This window comes from Cavia porcellus, unplaced genomic scaffold (assembly GCF_034190915.1).
Source record: "Cavia porcellus strain 051 isolate PalLab524CR breed Dunkin Hartley unplaced genomic scaffold, mCavPor4.1 scaffold_16, whole genome shotgun sequence".
In the NCBI taxonomy this organism is placed as follows: domain Eukaryota; kingdom Metazoa; phylum Chordata; class Mammalia; order Rodentia; family Caviidae; genus Cavia; species Cavia porcellus.
This window is the reverse complement of record NW_026947499.1, coordinates 50,200,838-50,213,890: the sequence shown is the minus strand read 5'-3', so window position 1 is coordinate 50,213,890 and position 13,053 is coordinate 50,200,838. Positions and strand designations below refer to the sequence as shown.

General features: G+C 40.4%; 1 protein-coding gene across 5 annotated transcripts in view; it reads right to left on the bottom strand.

The window, feature by feature from the left end:
• Positions 1-11,755: 11,755 nt before the first annotated feature.
• Positions 11,756-13,053, bottom strand: part of Mettl9 (methyltransferase 9, His-X-His N1(pi)-histidine) — a 44,072-nt gene continuing 42,774 nt past the window's right edge. For 2 of the 5 annotated variants that reach the window (XM_005007533.4, XM_063226654.1), the window contains one exon: positions 11,756-12,472. In XM_005007533.4, the coding sequence (XP_005007590.2) occupies positions 12,267-12,472 (206 nt within the window). In that variant the 3' untranslated portion in view covers positions 11,756-12,266. The remainder of the gene's footprint in view (positions 12,473-13,053) is intronic. The other 3 variants (XM_003477811.5, XM_063226655.1, XM_063226656.1) reach the window with 3 other exon arrangements.

The window sequence follows — 13,053 nt, the reverse complement described above, 5'->3', positions numbered from 1 at the left end:
TTCATGTGTGTATCTATGTAATTATTTCATGCATTCACTCATCAAACTTATATTGACTATCACTGTGCATCAGGCATTATTCTATACTCTGATGATACAGCAGTTTGCAAAACTAACTCTCTGCTGGTGTGTTGAAGGCAGTCAGGAAATAATAATCAAGTAACTCTATTATACCAGGGAATGATGAATGCTACAGAGAAAAAGATTATGGGTGGAAGAAAGAGAGACAGGAAAGGAATGGGGACTGTGGTAGAGTATGGTCAGGGAAGATCTGAGGAGATGAGAGAATAAATTACAGGAATTTCCAGGAAAAGAAAAAACAACAGTGTAAAGGTCTTGATGTTAGACGCATAATTGCACGTTCTTTACATAAGACTCCAACTGGACCACTCTCCCAGCCTGCTTGCCCACAAAAGCACTACTCTAAGAAGGAACTCAGCTCAACACCATAGCTGTCAAGGCTAAGCACGGGATGTGGTGGAGGAGATGAGATAGGACACGGAATTTTGCAGGCTCCAGGACATCTGGAGACACCCAAAACTTTACACTAGACACTTCAAGCACTTTGCCCACTGAGGTGCAAGACAGCCAGGGAACTTTGACCACAGGTGGTTACTAAAACCTTCCAGCCTAATGTTCCTTGGCCTCCTGCCATCCCTATAAAAGACACTCTTCTTTGTTCCCCACAAAAGGTCTTTTCACTTTCTGTCTGCCTGCACCCAGGCACAATAAACTCCATGCCACGTTGCCTTTACACAAGCCTGGTGGCTGCTGCTGGTCTCTCCCCTCCTCACTCCAAGTGTTACACTTCGGTAAAAGGCGTAAGGATGAGAAGATGGGACATGAGGTTGGGGGGGAATCAGGGCCAGAGGAGCACGGCCTTTTGAGCCACTGTGAGCACTTGGAGTTTAAGAAGACATGGGAGCCCCTGGTCGGATGTTAACACAAGAATTGGAATGTTCTGGCTTGTGTTTTAACTGGACTAAGCCCACTGACAGCTGCATTGAGAATATCTTCAGGGAACAATGGCTGCAACAGGGAGACAAATCTACACGCCAGTGACTTGGCACAGACAGCAGTGAAGCCAATGAGAAGTGGCTGGATTCTGGAGGTATCTCAACCGTGGAACCAACAGACTGGATATAGAGAATAAAGGAAGACAGAAATCAGAGCTGCATCCAAGGATGTGGGCCTGAGCAGGTAAAAAGTTGAGAATGGAGAAAACCAAAGAAGTTGAGAGTTTTAACATAATTACACCTCAATTAAGTGATTGCATCTCTTTCAGCATTAACAAGAACTATGGCATGAACCCCATGCTAAGCACACCTGTAATCCCAGCACTCCAAGGCTGAGGCAGGAGGAGTACCACAAATTTGAGGCCAGCCTGGTTACACAGTTTAAGGCCATCCTGAACTGCAAAACCAGACCCTTTCTCAAAATAAATTAACAAACAAATAAAATAATCCCATAACATATATCTATAGTCTCTTGAAATTATTTTATAGGGATTCCATAATTTTCTAGTACAGATTTCCTCTACATTGCCTAATGTGCTATGAAAATGGATTATTTTCCCACCAAAGAAACCTCTGCAGCCAGCTTTGGAAACAGTTATGCGCATTTTACTATCCAGAATCAAAATACAGTATGAAAAATTTGAAACTTCCAAGCACTAAAAGGCACTACATTCTAACAGGCTGGCAGTCAAGCAGGTACCAAAGCACTTTAGAGACCATTTTGCACCCCAACCCACAGCGCCTTGAAGCTGCTATGCTCCACACTAACAGTAACTTCCTGAGTTGGGTCTTTTTGGCTTTGGGGAACCTCAGGTCTTTTATTTGGCCTTCTTTGGCCAGCTGCCCTGGGGCACTGGCCTCATTCATAATCCTCCAGTTTCCCACACAATGAGGTTTCTTGTGTGTATTGCTACACTCTCCCTATTAACTCTACAAGAGGTTTACAATTACCCAAACAAATGCCTGGCTTTCTGCAGCACATAACGTCTTCCAGAAAAACCCCAGCCCATCACCAATTTGAGATTTGATTTTAATTACAAGCACTTTGGGTCACTCTCTTTTAGGAGACAGGCCAAAAGGATTGAAAGCACCGAGCAGAGCAATGGTGATTTCAAGGTCGATAGTTTTCTCCACAGCCCTAGCCCTCACCCACCAAAAGCACCCTTCTCCCCCATGGAAATCAGACAAGCAAGGACTCTTCGGGAGGAACCCAAAGTGACAACAGCAATAATAGCTACAGATCAGAAATGAACACAGTAAGTATCTAGATGAATGGTGTGATCGATTGCTTCCTGGGACTGAGGGTTCCCCAGGACATGGAACCTTCAATTTTAAAACCAGAAAGTCACAGTTAAACCACAATTAACCAGCATATAGATCTGCCACTTGTTCTTCTATGAAACTTGCAAAGATGCTGAGAGACTGGAACCCCCAACCCCACCATGTAAACACACACACACACAAATAATAATGTACAGATCTAAGTGTTTTCTCTGCCTACAGAGCAGCTCCCCTGAAAGCCTGTATCATGAACAAACAAGTACAAATACAGAAATATTAACTGGCAGAGTTTCCACCAAAAATAAAAGATACTGTTTCATAGCTATTAATGCAAAATAGGCAACGTGCCTGGCTTGCAGAAAGCAGCTTGATCTAACTAGATCTGGATTTGATTTCAAATGCTTAGTGTTGGAACCACCCAGCTCAGGGTTGTAGAAGTCAAGGGAACGGTGGCTTCCTGGACTAGGGAGAGATAAGGAGACCTGAACTCTTGTCCCATCTCGGTCACTAGCAGTGAGACTACACACAGTCCTTCTTTCCTTCTTTCTTCCTTTCTGTCTTCCATCAGCCTCAGGAAACCAAGGGGAGGCTCTGGATTCACTGGGAGAGGAAGGACAGCGAAAGGAACTGATTTGACTGTGCATTGCACAGAGCTCTCCCTGTCACTTACTCTTTCCATAAAACTTACAGGTTTATTTTCTCTTCATTTCACAAATGAGTTCTGTGGACATAAAAAGGTCACATAGCAAGCAAATAGCAGAGAGTGAATTCCAAAGCAGAGTTGCTGGATTCCCTGGTATTCATGATCCTGGCTACCCTTACTGAGTGATAGATAACTGGTTGGACATGCTCCTCTGCATGCATCATTCTGCTTAATTTTTGAAGAATCTTTACAATTGTTATCATTATCCGTATTTCACAGATAAGAAACCAGTTCTAAGAGGTCCAGTGACCTGCCCCAGGCCACTCAGCTACAACACAGCTAAGCCAGGTAGTGAACTCCAAGCTAAATGAGTTTAGCTTTACTCTCCAACCTCTCAGCTCAAACCGCCCTGGGTTGGAAGCTCCAGGTAGCCAGTGCCACCCCAAGAATAAGAGCATCACTTTAATTCGGACCACACATTAGTGGCTGTGCACTCCTGCGCAAATTCCTTAACTTCTCTGGGCTTGCATTTCCTCCCCTGTACAATGCAGATGGTACTTACTGTGCCTCCTTCACAAACACTGTATGAACTCTTTGAAAGTATATACATTTATCCAGTACATGCACCATCCATGCTATTTGCTTTTCCTGCAGTTTTTCCCATATCTTCTTCACAAGATCATAAAATAGGTGAAATACGTAAAGAAACCAGTACTGGCACTTACAAGAATTCAGTGAGCCGCAGATATTACTGCTGTTTCCTCTGCAGTGTTAACTGCCAGTTCGCACTGCTGTTGCTACTATTAAGTCTTACTAAATTGGTTCGGATCCCTTTCCTCAAAGTTCCACCACCATTGTGTAACCCTGGAAGTCCTCATCCCGGGAGCCCAGCAAGCCTCCTACCGAACTTTGTCTGCCCTCCAGTAACTGTGCACACTCTACCCCTGCACATCTGTGCTCTTCCCTGAGAGAACCAGGGGCACTAGTCCGTGGGCCCCTAGTCAGCCTGCATCTCCGCAGTCTCCTCCCTGCACCTCCCCAAGCGAAAAGCCCGAAAAGCCTTGAGAGGCTGCCGGGCGCTTCCAACCATGCGTGCAAAACAGCGACAGAGACCGGCACGCTGAGCTGCGCTGCTGATCAGCACGGCGGAGCCTTAGGAGAGCTAAAGACCCATCAACCAGCTGCATGGGGGCCAGGGTGTGGATTCAGACCAGCCATTAGAGAACTGCGAGACAACTGGAGAAATGTAGTCAGCGGGTATTTTAGGGTTAGAGTCTTTCAAGGCGTGGTCATTAGTGGTGCTCTAAGAGTGCCCTATCCTGTAAAGATACTCATGACACTGAAATGAATGGTGTGAAATCCGGGGTGCGTTTGGAAATGGTGGGAATCAAGGAATGGCGAGATTGTGGCTATAAGAGATCAGCCCTGTACGGATCATTGCTGAAGCCCGATGAGAAAGGGTCATTATTACCTCTCTCTGTCTCTCTGTCTCTCTCTCTGTCTCTCTCTCCCTCTGTGTGTACGTGTGTGTGTGTGCGTGTGTGTGTGTTTTATGTGCTTGGAACTAACTAGCAAGTCCTCTAACAGATGTACATATGTGGTGTGAATGACGAATATTGTGTGTGTTTAAATTTTAAAAATATATTACGGGAAAAGACACATTGTCATCAGTGCCTCTCAAGTACTCCCTTTCCTTAGAATCATTTATCCCATCTCCCTTAGCAGCTCTGAAAGTCCTCTTCTGTGTCTTTAGTTGCACTGTTGTAGCTGCCTCGGTGTCCTGATCCAAGTCAAAGCATTTACTTTTCATGGTCATTTTGGCTTTGGGAAAAGTCCGAAGTTGCAGAGTGCAGCCTGACCCGGTGAGTCAGGTGAATGAGAACTCACCTTCCTGTTTTGACCAGCCTGCCTTTCTGTTGGATGGCACTTAGCAGCAACATTCATGTAGTTTTCATCACGCCTGGGGTAAAGAAACTTACAAAAGAAGACTTCCAGAACTGCTTAAGAATGTGGCAATGACAAATGCAATACCAATGTCCCAAGGAAGGAAAGTATTTCAGGAGGGATCAATGGCAATGTGTCTTTCATCATAATACATTTTTAACTTCTTATTTTTTGTTCATTCCTTGTACACACACGTCCAAAGAGTGTTAGGAAAAGATCCACCAAGGAAATTGTTAAATAAACTGACACATCAACCTGTAGATTACACAGCATTAACACGGTCATTTAAATCTGGGAGTGTCATGGTAGGGTGTGTGCTTAGCTTGTGTGAAGTCCTATATCCAATATCCAGCACCTCTCCCCTGAAAGATCATTTAACAAAGACCATATGATACAAATACAAGGAGGTTTTTTAGTTTGTTTGTTTGTTTTTGGTCTTTTTGAGATAGGGTCTCACTATGCAGTTCAGGTTGGTCTTGAACTCACTTTGTAGCCCAGGCTGGCCTTGAACTCACAGTGCTCCTCCTACCTCAGCCTCCTGAGGGATGCGATTACAGGTATGTGCTACCACATCTAGCAAGGAAATAGTTTTTATATTCAAAACAAAAAAGTCATATATTCATGACTTTTTATTAAAATGGGAAGAATCTTGACACGCTTATAGACTAACATTTGGGTTGTTTTGTTTTGTGTTTTATGTATGTTTAGGTGCATCTTGTGATTCCTTGAAAACTACATAATTTTTTGGCCTTTTTAACTGAAAATTCAAAATTAAAATTATTTTAAAAGTAAAATGGGAAGGAAATGCATTAAAATAGTATGTTTACATTGTAAGAGTCTGCCTGTTTTTGCACCTTGAAAATATAATTGCAGACTTTAGAAGTTTCTTATAATCCTTCCCATTTAATGAAATATCTCAATCTCTATGTTTTACCAAACACATTCAAATATCTGATGCTGATATTACTGAATCAGCAGCAAGGTTAAACATTCTCTTTAGAAATAATTATAGTGTCTTGTTGCCCATCTGATATTTATTTATCAATACTAGTGTCGAGCATCCTCAAAAACATCATTCAATTCCCAGTCAAGCTCTAAATGATGGGAAATGTCTTCCATCCTTTGTCAAGTGCGGATTTAGAGTGTAAGTTACCAGTGAGTCTCACATGATCATCTTGGAAAAACAAAACTATCTTTCCATTTTATATATTTTCATGTTTAAAATTTTATAAATGTATGGTAGATATATATGCATTGACAATCTGGAAGGGTAAATACCAAAACATCAGTAGTTGTATTGAATCATGGGATAGGTAAACTCTGTTTCCATTTTGGCTGTCTGCATTTCCCACTTATTCTACAATGAGCATGTTTTGCAGTGCAAAAAACAACAAGGCTTTATGATCAGTCATATTTATCTTACAAATAATACAAAGAAAGCAAAAATCAAGTACTGGGAAACCAGCTTCATTCTGCTGAGCATGAAGAGGGTGGCTAACGTGAGGAGATCATGCAACTTCAGGGGTCTAAGAGCAGTCCAGGCAACATAGGAAGACCCTGTGTCAATCAGCAAACCAATGTTCTGTGTTGACTCCTGAACAGGACAGAAAAGAAAAGGATTTGAAGTCAGCCTTAGTGGCACATGTCTATAATCCCAGCTAATCAGGAGGCTGAGCCGGGAGAATCATGAAGTTTGAGGACAGCCTAAGCAACATGGAGAGAGTCTCAAATTTTAAAATGAAAGGTACCCATTCTTTATTTTCCAGGGCTTAAGAAGTGCAGATATATAAGATGCCTCAATTTTATGTGTTCATTTATTTGGAGAAAAATCTCTACTTTTCATTTTACATGTACTAAAAGTACTTTTAAGTGACTTTGTAATGAAAACATATTATTGAATCCATGTGACTACAGCACACTGATTCTAATATCCCAAGAGAATCTTAAGTTCTAGTTATGTAATAATATTCTCCCAATTCTCCTTAAGTGTCAAATTTCATGAAGAAAGTATTTTATTATCAATGAATACTGATTCTGCTTCAGTGATAGCAATATAGCTAGCAAGCTACAAAAATCACTTTTACTAGTAAATGAAGCCAAATACAGTATAAACTGTACTACAAAAACAATGATACACTATGCATGGGGGAAATGTAAACCAAATCCACAAGATAACACCTCACCGATTAGGATGACTACTATTTTAAAACAGAAAACAAGTGTTGGCAAGGATGTAGAGAAATTGGAACTCATGGGCACTGTTGGTGGGGATGTAAAATGGTGCAGGCATTGAATAAAACAGCATGGCAGTCCCTCAAAAAACTACAATTACCACATGACTCAGCAGTTCCATTTTTGGGCATCAACCCAAAAGAAGTGAAAACAGGGTCTCAAAAAAATACTTGTACACCTGCATTCACTGTAGCGTTAGTCACAATAGCTGAAACAATTCAAGCAGCTATCAGAAAAATGGGTAAGGAAAATATGTCTATGCAATATAATGTTATTCATCCTTAACAGGAAAAGAAATTCGCACGTGGATGAACTTTGAGGACATTATGCTAAGTAAAATTGGCCAAAGATCAACGTATGATTCCACTTATTCGAGGTTCCTAAAATAGTCATAGAAAGCAGAAATGTGGTTCCTTGGAAGAGGGGGAAGAATGGAGTCAATATGTATAGTTTCAGTTTTGTGAGATCGAAGAATGGGTTGGTAACAGTTGCACAATATGAATATATTTAATATTAACAAAAATGGTCAAGATGCTCAGTTTTGTTACATGTATTTTGCTACATTGAACACCTCTATCAATTCGCTGTTGGAAATGGGCACTCTGTTTCAATGAACATTAGTAATTTAAAACATAGAACTAAATTGAGTGTGGTATCCTGAACTGGATTCTAAAACAAGTAGTAAGTGAAAAAAAAAAAAACTATTAATACCCTAATATAGTAGTCTGAAGTTTAATAGTAATGCACCAATGTCAATTTTTAGTTTTGAGAAATGTACCATGGTTATATAAAATGGTAACACTAGAGAAAACTAGTTAGAGAAAACAGCTAATTTCCATAAATCTAAAATTATTCCAAAATGTTTACTTTAAAAGTTAAAATGACTGCGGCCCTTCCAGGGAGAGAACCACCAGCAGCTCCTGAGATCTGCACCATGTTGGAACTTAGGATGCTGGGAAACCAAGCAAGCTCGCCTCCCTGGTAAGTGGCAGCGGTGTGGCAGACTGCAGCCCTTCCAGGGGGAGAACCACCAGTGTCTCCTGAGATCTGCGCCATGTTGGAACTTACAAAGCTGGGAAACCAAGCAACCAGCCTGCCTCCCTGCTAAGCAGTAGTGAACCTACTGGTGCATGGCCTAGAGTCAAGCATCCCACTTCCCCTACCCTCCTCCTTCTGCCCCTCCGCCCCCGTTAGCAAATGAGAACCAGAAATCTGAGCATCTCCTGGGAGGTTGACCATAGCAAATAAGAGGGATTTCCTTCTACCATCTCTTTGAAGGCAAATATTTTTATTATTATTTTACTGTATTCTGATTAATGGTATTGCTCTATTCAATATTCTGTTTTGATAAGTTCTATAATGTTCTGTATTTCATTTTGATATACGTGATTGAAAGAACAACTATTGTAAAGATAACGAAGTATACTGTGATGCCTATTACTGTCATCCTGGTAACCTGTTGTGAAGTTCTGTACCAATTTCACTGTACAATCTTAGTTGACTTTATTCTGTTTGTACTGTTGTATTTTACTACTTTCAAAATAAAATTTTTTAAAAAAGTTAAAATGATATAACTAAAGAATAAATTCCTATGTAGAAGACCAACAACACATTCTGGAAGAATTGATAAAGTAGCAAATATGAATGCAAAATATAAATGCCTATACAGCTACAGGATATGTGAAGTTATCTATAATCATGGTTATGTATCTTACCTATCATCTTATTATCCTCTAGTTGCAAATAGGCAGACTGCTAAAATTTATATTGCACTATCAGTTCTTTTACTCCTGGGTATATTTTTTTCATTTAAATTGCAAATGTCTCAGTGTGGATACATTGTGAATTTCCCCTATTGTTTTCTACCTTTGTTAAGTGAGTTACAAGCTTGGAGTAGCCTTGTTGTTTCAGTTAATTATGAGCCAGAATTTGTGCTTTGTGGATTCCCAAGCCACTCTGATTCAGTGTTGCGGGGATCCACTCAGGCTGCTTCAAAGCTCCAGGGTGTCTAACACATGACGACTCGCACTCACTTGTCTGGCACAGGCCCACAGTGGGATAGTTATGTAACCATGACTTCACATAGGTAAACATGCATGCACTCGCTACAGCACTATGTAAGAATGTTAACATGAGATAACAAGCTGTATAAGAATTATACAATAAAGATGCATTACACAATAAAGCAGGTGGCTCTCTTGCACACTCCTTTTGGTGCTCTGCTCTGCTCCATATTTCCTGCTGTTGTTGCTGGTATCTTGCACACGTTTTTTAACATTGGGATCTCACCTGCGAAAATCTCCCTTGGCCCCCTGAAGGGGCCAACAAATGTTCTATCTTCAAGCTATAATAAGGATACATGAGATGTAAGGTAATTCGCCATCTGCACCAACATGACAGGTCACTACTGTCACGGGAAGCCCATGATTAATCCCACCCCACCCCAGACCTCCAAAGTACTAGGGATCAAACCCTAGGGCCTTCAGCATGCTAGGCAAGCACTCTACCACACACACACACACACACACACACACACACACACTCCACCCCCAAACCTGTGATTATTGTTATCATTGTTACAGAAAAGATCATGGAACACCTCTTTCAGTAACCAAATTATGGATGCAATTGATGAAAACATCTTCCTTCATTACAAAGCTACTAATACTACTATAATCAGAACTAAGTGAAAACAAGGCTTTACTTACATGACCAGAAACAGCTGTTTTACTTAGTTCCCAATTCAGTTCATCTTCTGTTAAAAGTCAACCATATAAAGACTGAAGATGGGGGAGGATGGTCTGAAATGCAGGAGTGGTTCAAACTACGCCACTCAAGGGAGAAATAACTAAGGCATTGTATCTTCCTCCCCTCCCTTCTCTAAAATCAGTAGTTTGAATACTCTAAGGGTTTAGAATGCAGGTGCAAGGAGCCAAAAATTGCAGGTGCAGCTTGCATTTCCTTTCTCCACTGACCTTCAAGGTCAAGTGGTTAGCTGGCTTTGACCACAGATGGAGTTCTTCTTGACTTCTCCAGTTCAGCCTTTACTTGATATGAAGCACTTACACAGGAATGGCACAGACAAAGAAGCAGTTTTATTGTACTTTAGCGGTGGCGAAGTCCCAATTGCTTGGGGGGGGGGGGCAGTAATCAACACTGCCATCTAGTGGAGTGGGGACACCAGGACATTCAAGAACAATGTGTTTGATTTCAATTTTAACAAATAGCACTTTTAATAAAGTGGTTTTCAGAGAACCTCAAAAGGAAATATTTTTTCTTTAAAATGCATAAATATATTGCTTTCTCTGCCTTGTGGTGGTTAAAAATATGGCATCTTGTCTTTAAATGATCATCAATATTATTAATTTAAAACTTTGTGAGGCATTTCAGGGCAACCTGCCTCTTTGAACAATATTCCTTTTGTCTGAAAATGTTAAACAAAAAATGCCTGATTATGAAAGTTTGTAAAGCAGCAAAAAAGAACAATATTAAGTTTACTTACTTCCTCTATCTTTATAATCTACGTTGCCAAATATTTAGACTTTTTTGAATTCCTTTGGCAGAGATTATTAGAACACACCAGTAACAATTTTATACAAATCACATTACTCAACTTTTATTATGACTATGCAGTAACAGAAGATAATGATGTAAGGATGTGGGAATGCCTGCCTTAATGAATAATGAAGTAGCTCTTGTAAAGCCTTTGTATCTCCTTTATGACCAGGTTGCAGTGTATTTGTTAATTTGATGACTGCTCTGAGTATATAAGTGAGAATACTTAATGAAACATCTGTATGAAGAAAGAACTAAAGTTGTGAGAATAACACACTGGCACTATCCCCAATCTCAAATTGGCATCTGTTATTACAGAGACTTTAGATTCTGGGCTAAGTGCTTTGCTCTTTAGAATATCCACAATGGTCACTAATCTTATTAAGAGTTCCCCTATTGCTACATTTCTGGGTTTATGGTTGGAGGCACATATAATGCATGTCTGACACGGTCTTTAGCAAACAATATTCTTGGCAAATAATAAACACAGCTAAGGATTTGGGAAACAACCAGATTCTAGGGAAGAAGTATACAGCTGTAGAGAAAGACATTGAATTAACACATTTCCACCAACTTGAACCACCAGCAGTACACACGACTGACTGTCCCATCAGGATTATCCAATGCAACTGTCCCATATCGCCTAGTGGGACAGTCATGCATGTACCACCACAGGTTCAGAGCCACCTGACAGCAACATATACAAATTCTGTCCCCATTGTGAACATGTTAAAAACATTTTTTGTTTGCACTGTTAGTAGATTAAACACAATGTTTCAATTCTAGTAACCTGAGACTATCCAGAAAAACAGGAGTGTAGAAAGTAAGCTAGCATTTCTCAAAGTGACACCGACTGGAGCGTGAAAGTGCTCCCTGAAATATGGCATCTGAATGGGCTGCTGTTTTAGGGGTATCCAGATGGCCTGGCGTTCATAGCAATTTAGATTCCCTCTCAATCTGAGGCCTTTCTTCACCACACAGCCAAGCTGTCTTCCACAAGCTGCTACTCCTTGGGTACTCCCAAAGCCAAAGCAAAAAATGCTAGGAAAGCCTTATGGTAAGTAACTCAAAAATGATGCTGAAGTCATCTCCAAAAAGGTTTATTAGCATGATTAAAAACATTTTCTTGAATAACAACAGAAAGAGTTTCTAAACATGGAAGAGTATCAGTGGCTATATCTCATAACCAATATTTGGAACTGAGTGGATAACTTTATTGCCAGTCTTCATTTTATTAAAAACAATCCATGTATTGATTCCATGAAGCCATGACTATTGCTTTGGGAATGAGTTCTTACTGCAATGAAGTATAAAAAATATTTTCCGTCATAATTGAAGTGTGACCTGCATTGGAGTATGACTCTGAGTCTTTACTCAGAGTTAATAAAAATCCACAGAGTTGGGTATTTGATTTTTTAAAAACAATCCTTTTACACACTACAAAGAAATAATTAGTATTTTGGCTTTTTAAATTCCTACAGGATATTTAGAATGGCAGTTCCCAAAGGTCCGCCCATCACATAACTGTGAACGCAGACCCTCTGCTGGAGGGCGGATACTGAGGGTGGACTCTGAAGACTTTGGTCTCCACATGTTTATACTGGCTTGAGAACAAAGACAGCATCATCCAGAACATAGTAGTCATTATACATGTCGCCTTCACACAAGTACGGCAGTCGGGTGAAAGCTTCAATGACAAAGCCGGCTTTTCTGAACACTTCAGGCAGGCTATTCACTTGTTCTTCCCAATTCTGTCCCTTGATTTCCAAAATTTCTGATGGTTTTTCCCACTTGCCACCTACTAAAACAAATTTAAAACATTAGGTTAAATTCTTGAACAAACAAATTACTTACAAGGGACAGGAGTTCGTTATGTTCAGGCACTAGCACTTTAAGGAGTCATCTCCTGCGTTCTTCCCATCTCCTGTGAAGGCTAAACAACTGCCCACAGGCCTGAGGTTACTGAGGATGAAAGCACAAACACAAACAACCCCAAGATTGTCTGTGTGCAAAACTAACAGTCATCTTCTCTGATGAATTTGGCATGGGGCGCTCCTTTAAACTGCCTGGGATTTATAGTAGTTAATGGATTTAGAAAGCTGGTCAAAACAAGAATTGAATCAGAGTAACATGTAATATTTCAAAGAGGGTTTTGAGAAACACAAGAAAGCACCTTGATGCATTAAACTTACACAATTTATTACCCAGAGAGATTCATCAGGCTGAAAATAGAAACAGGCTCATGAAAGATTGTTTTTATTGACTGACTAAGGTACTGGGGATTGAACTCAGCTTCTCACACTGAGCTACACTAACAGCTCTTTTTTAGTTTTTACTTTAAGACAGGATCTTGGAAGCCACCCAGAGTGGGGTTCAAACCCA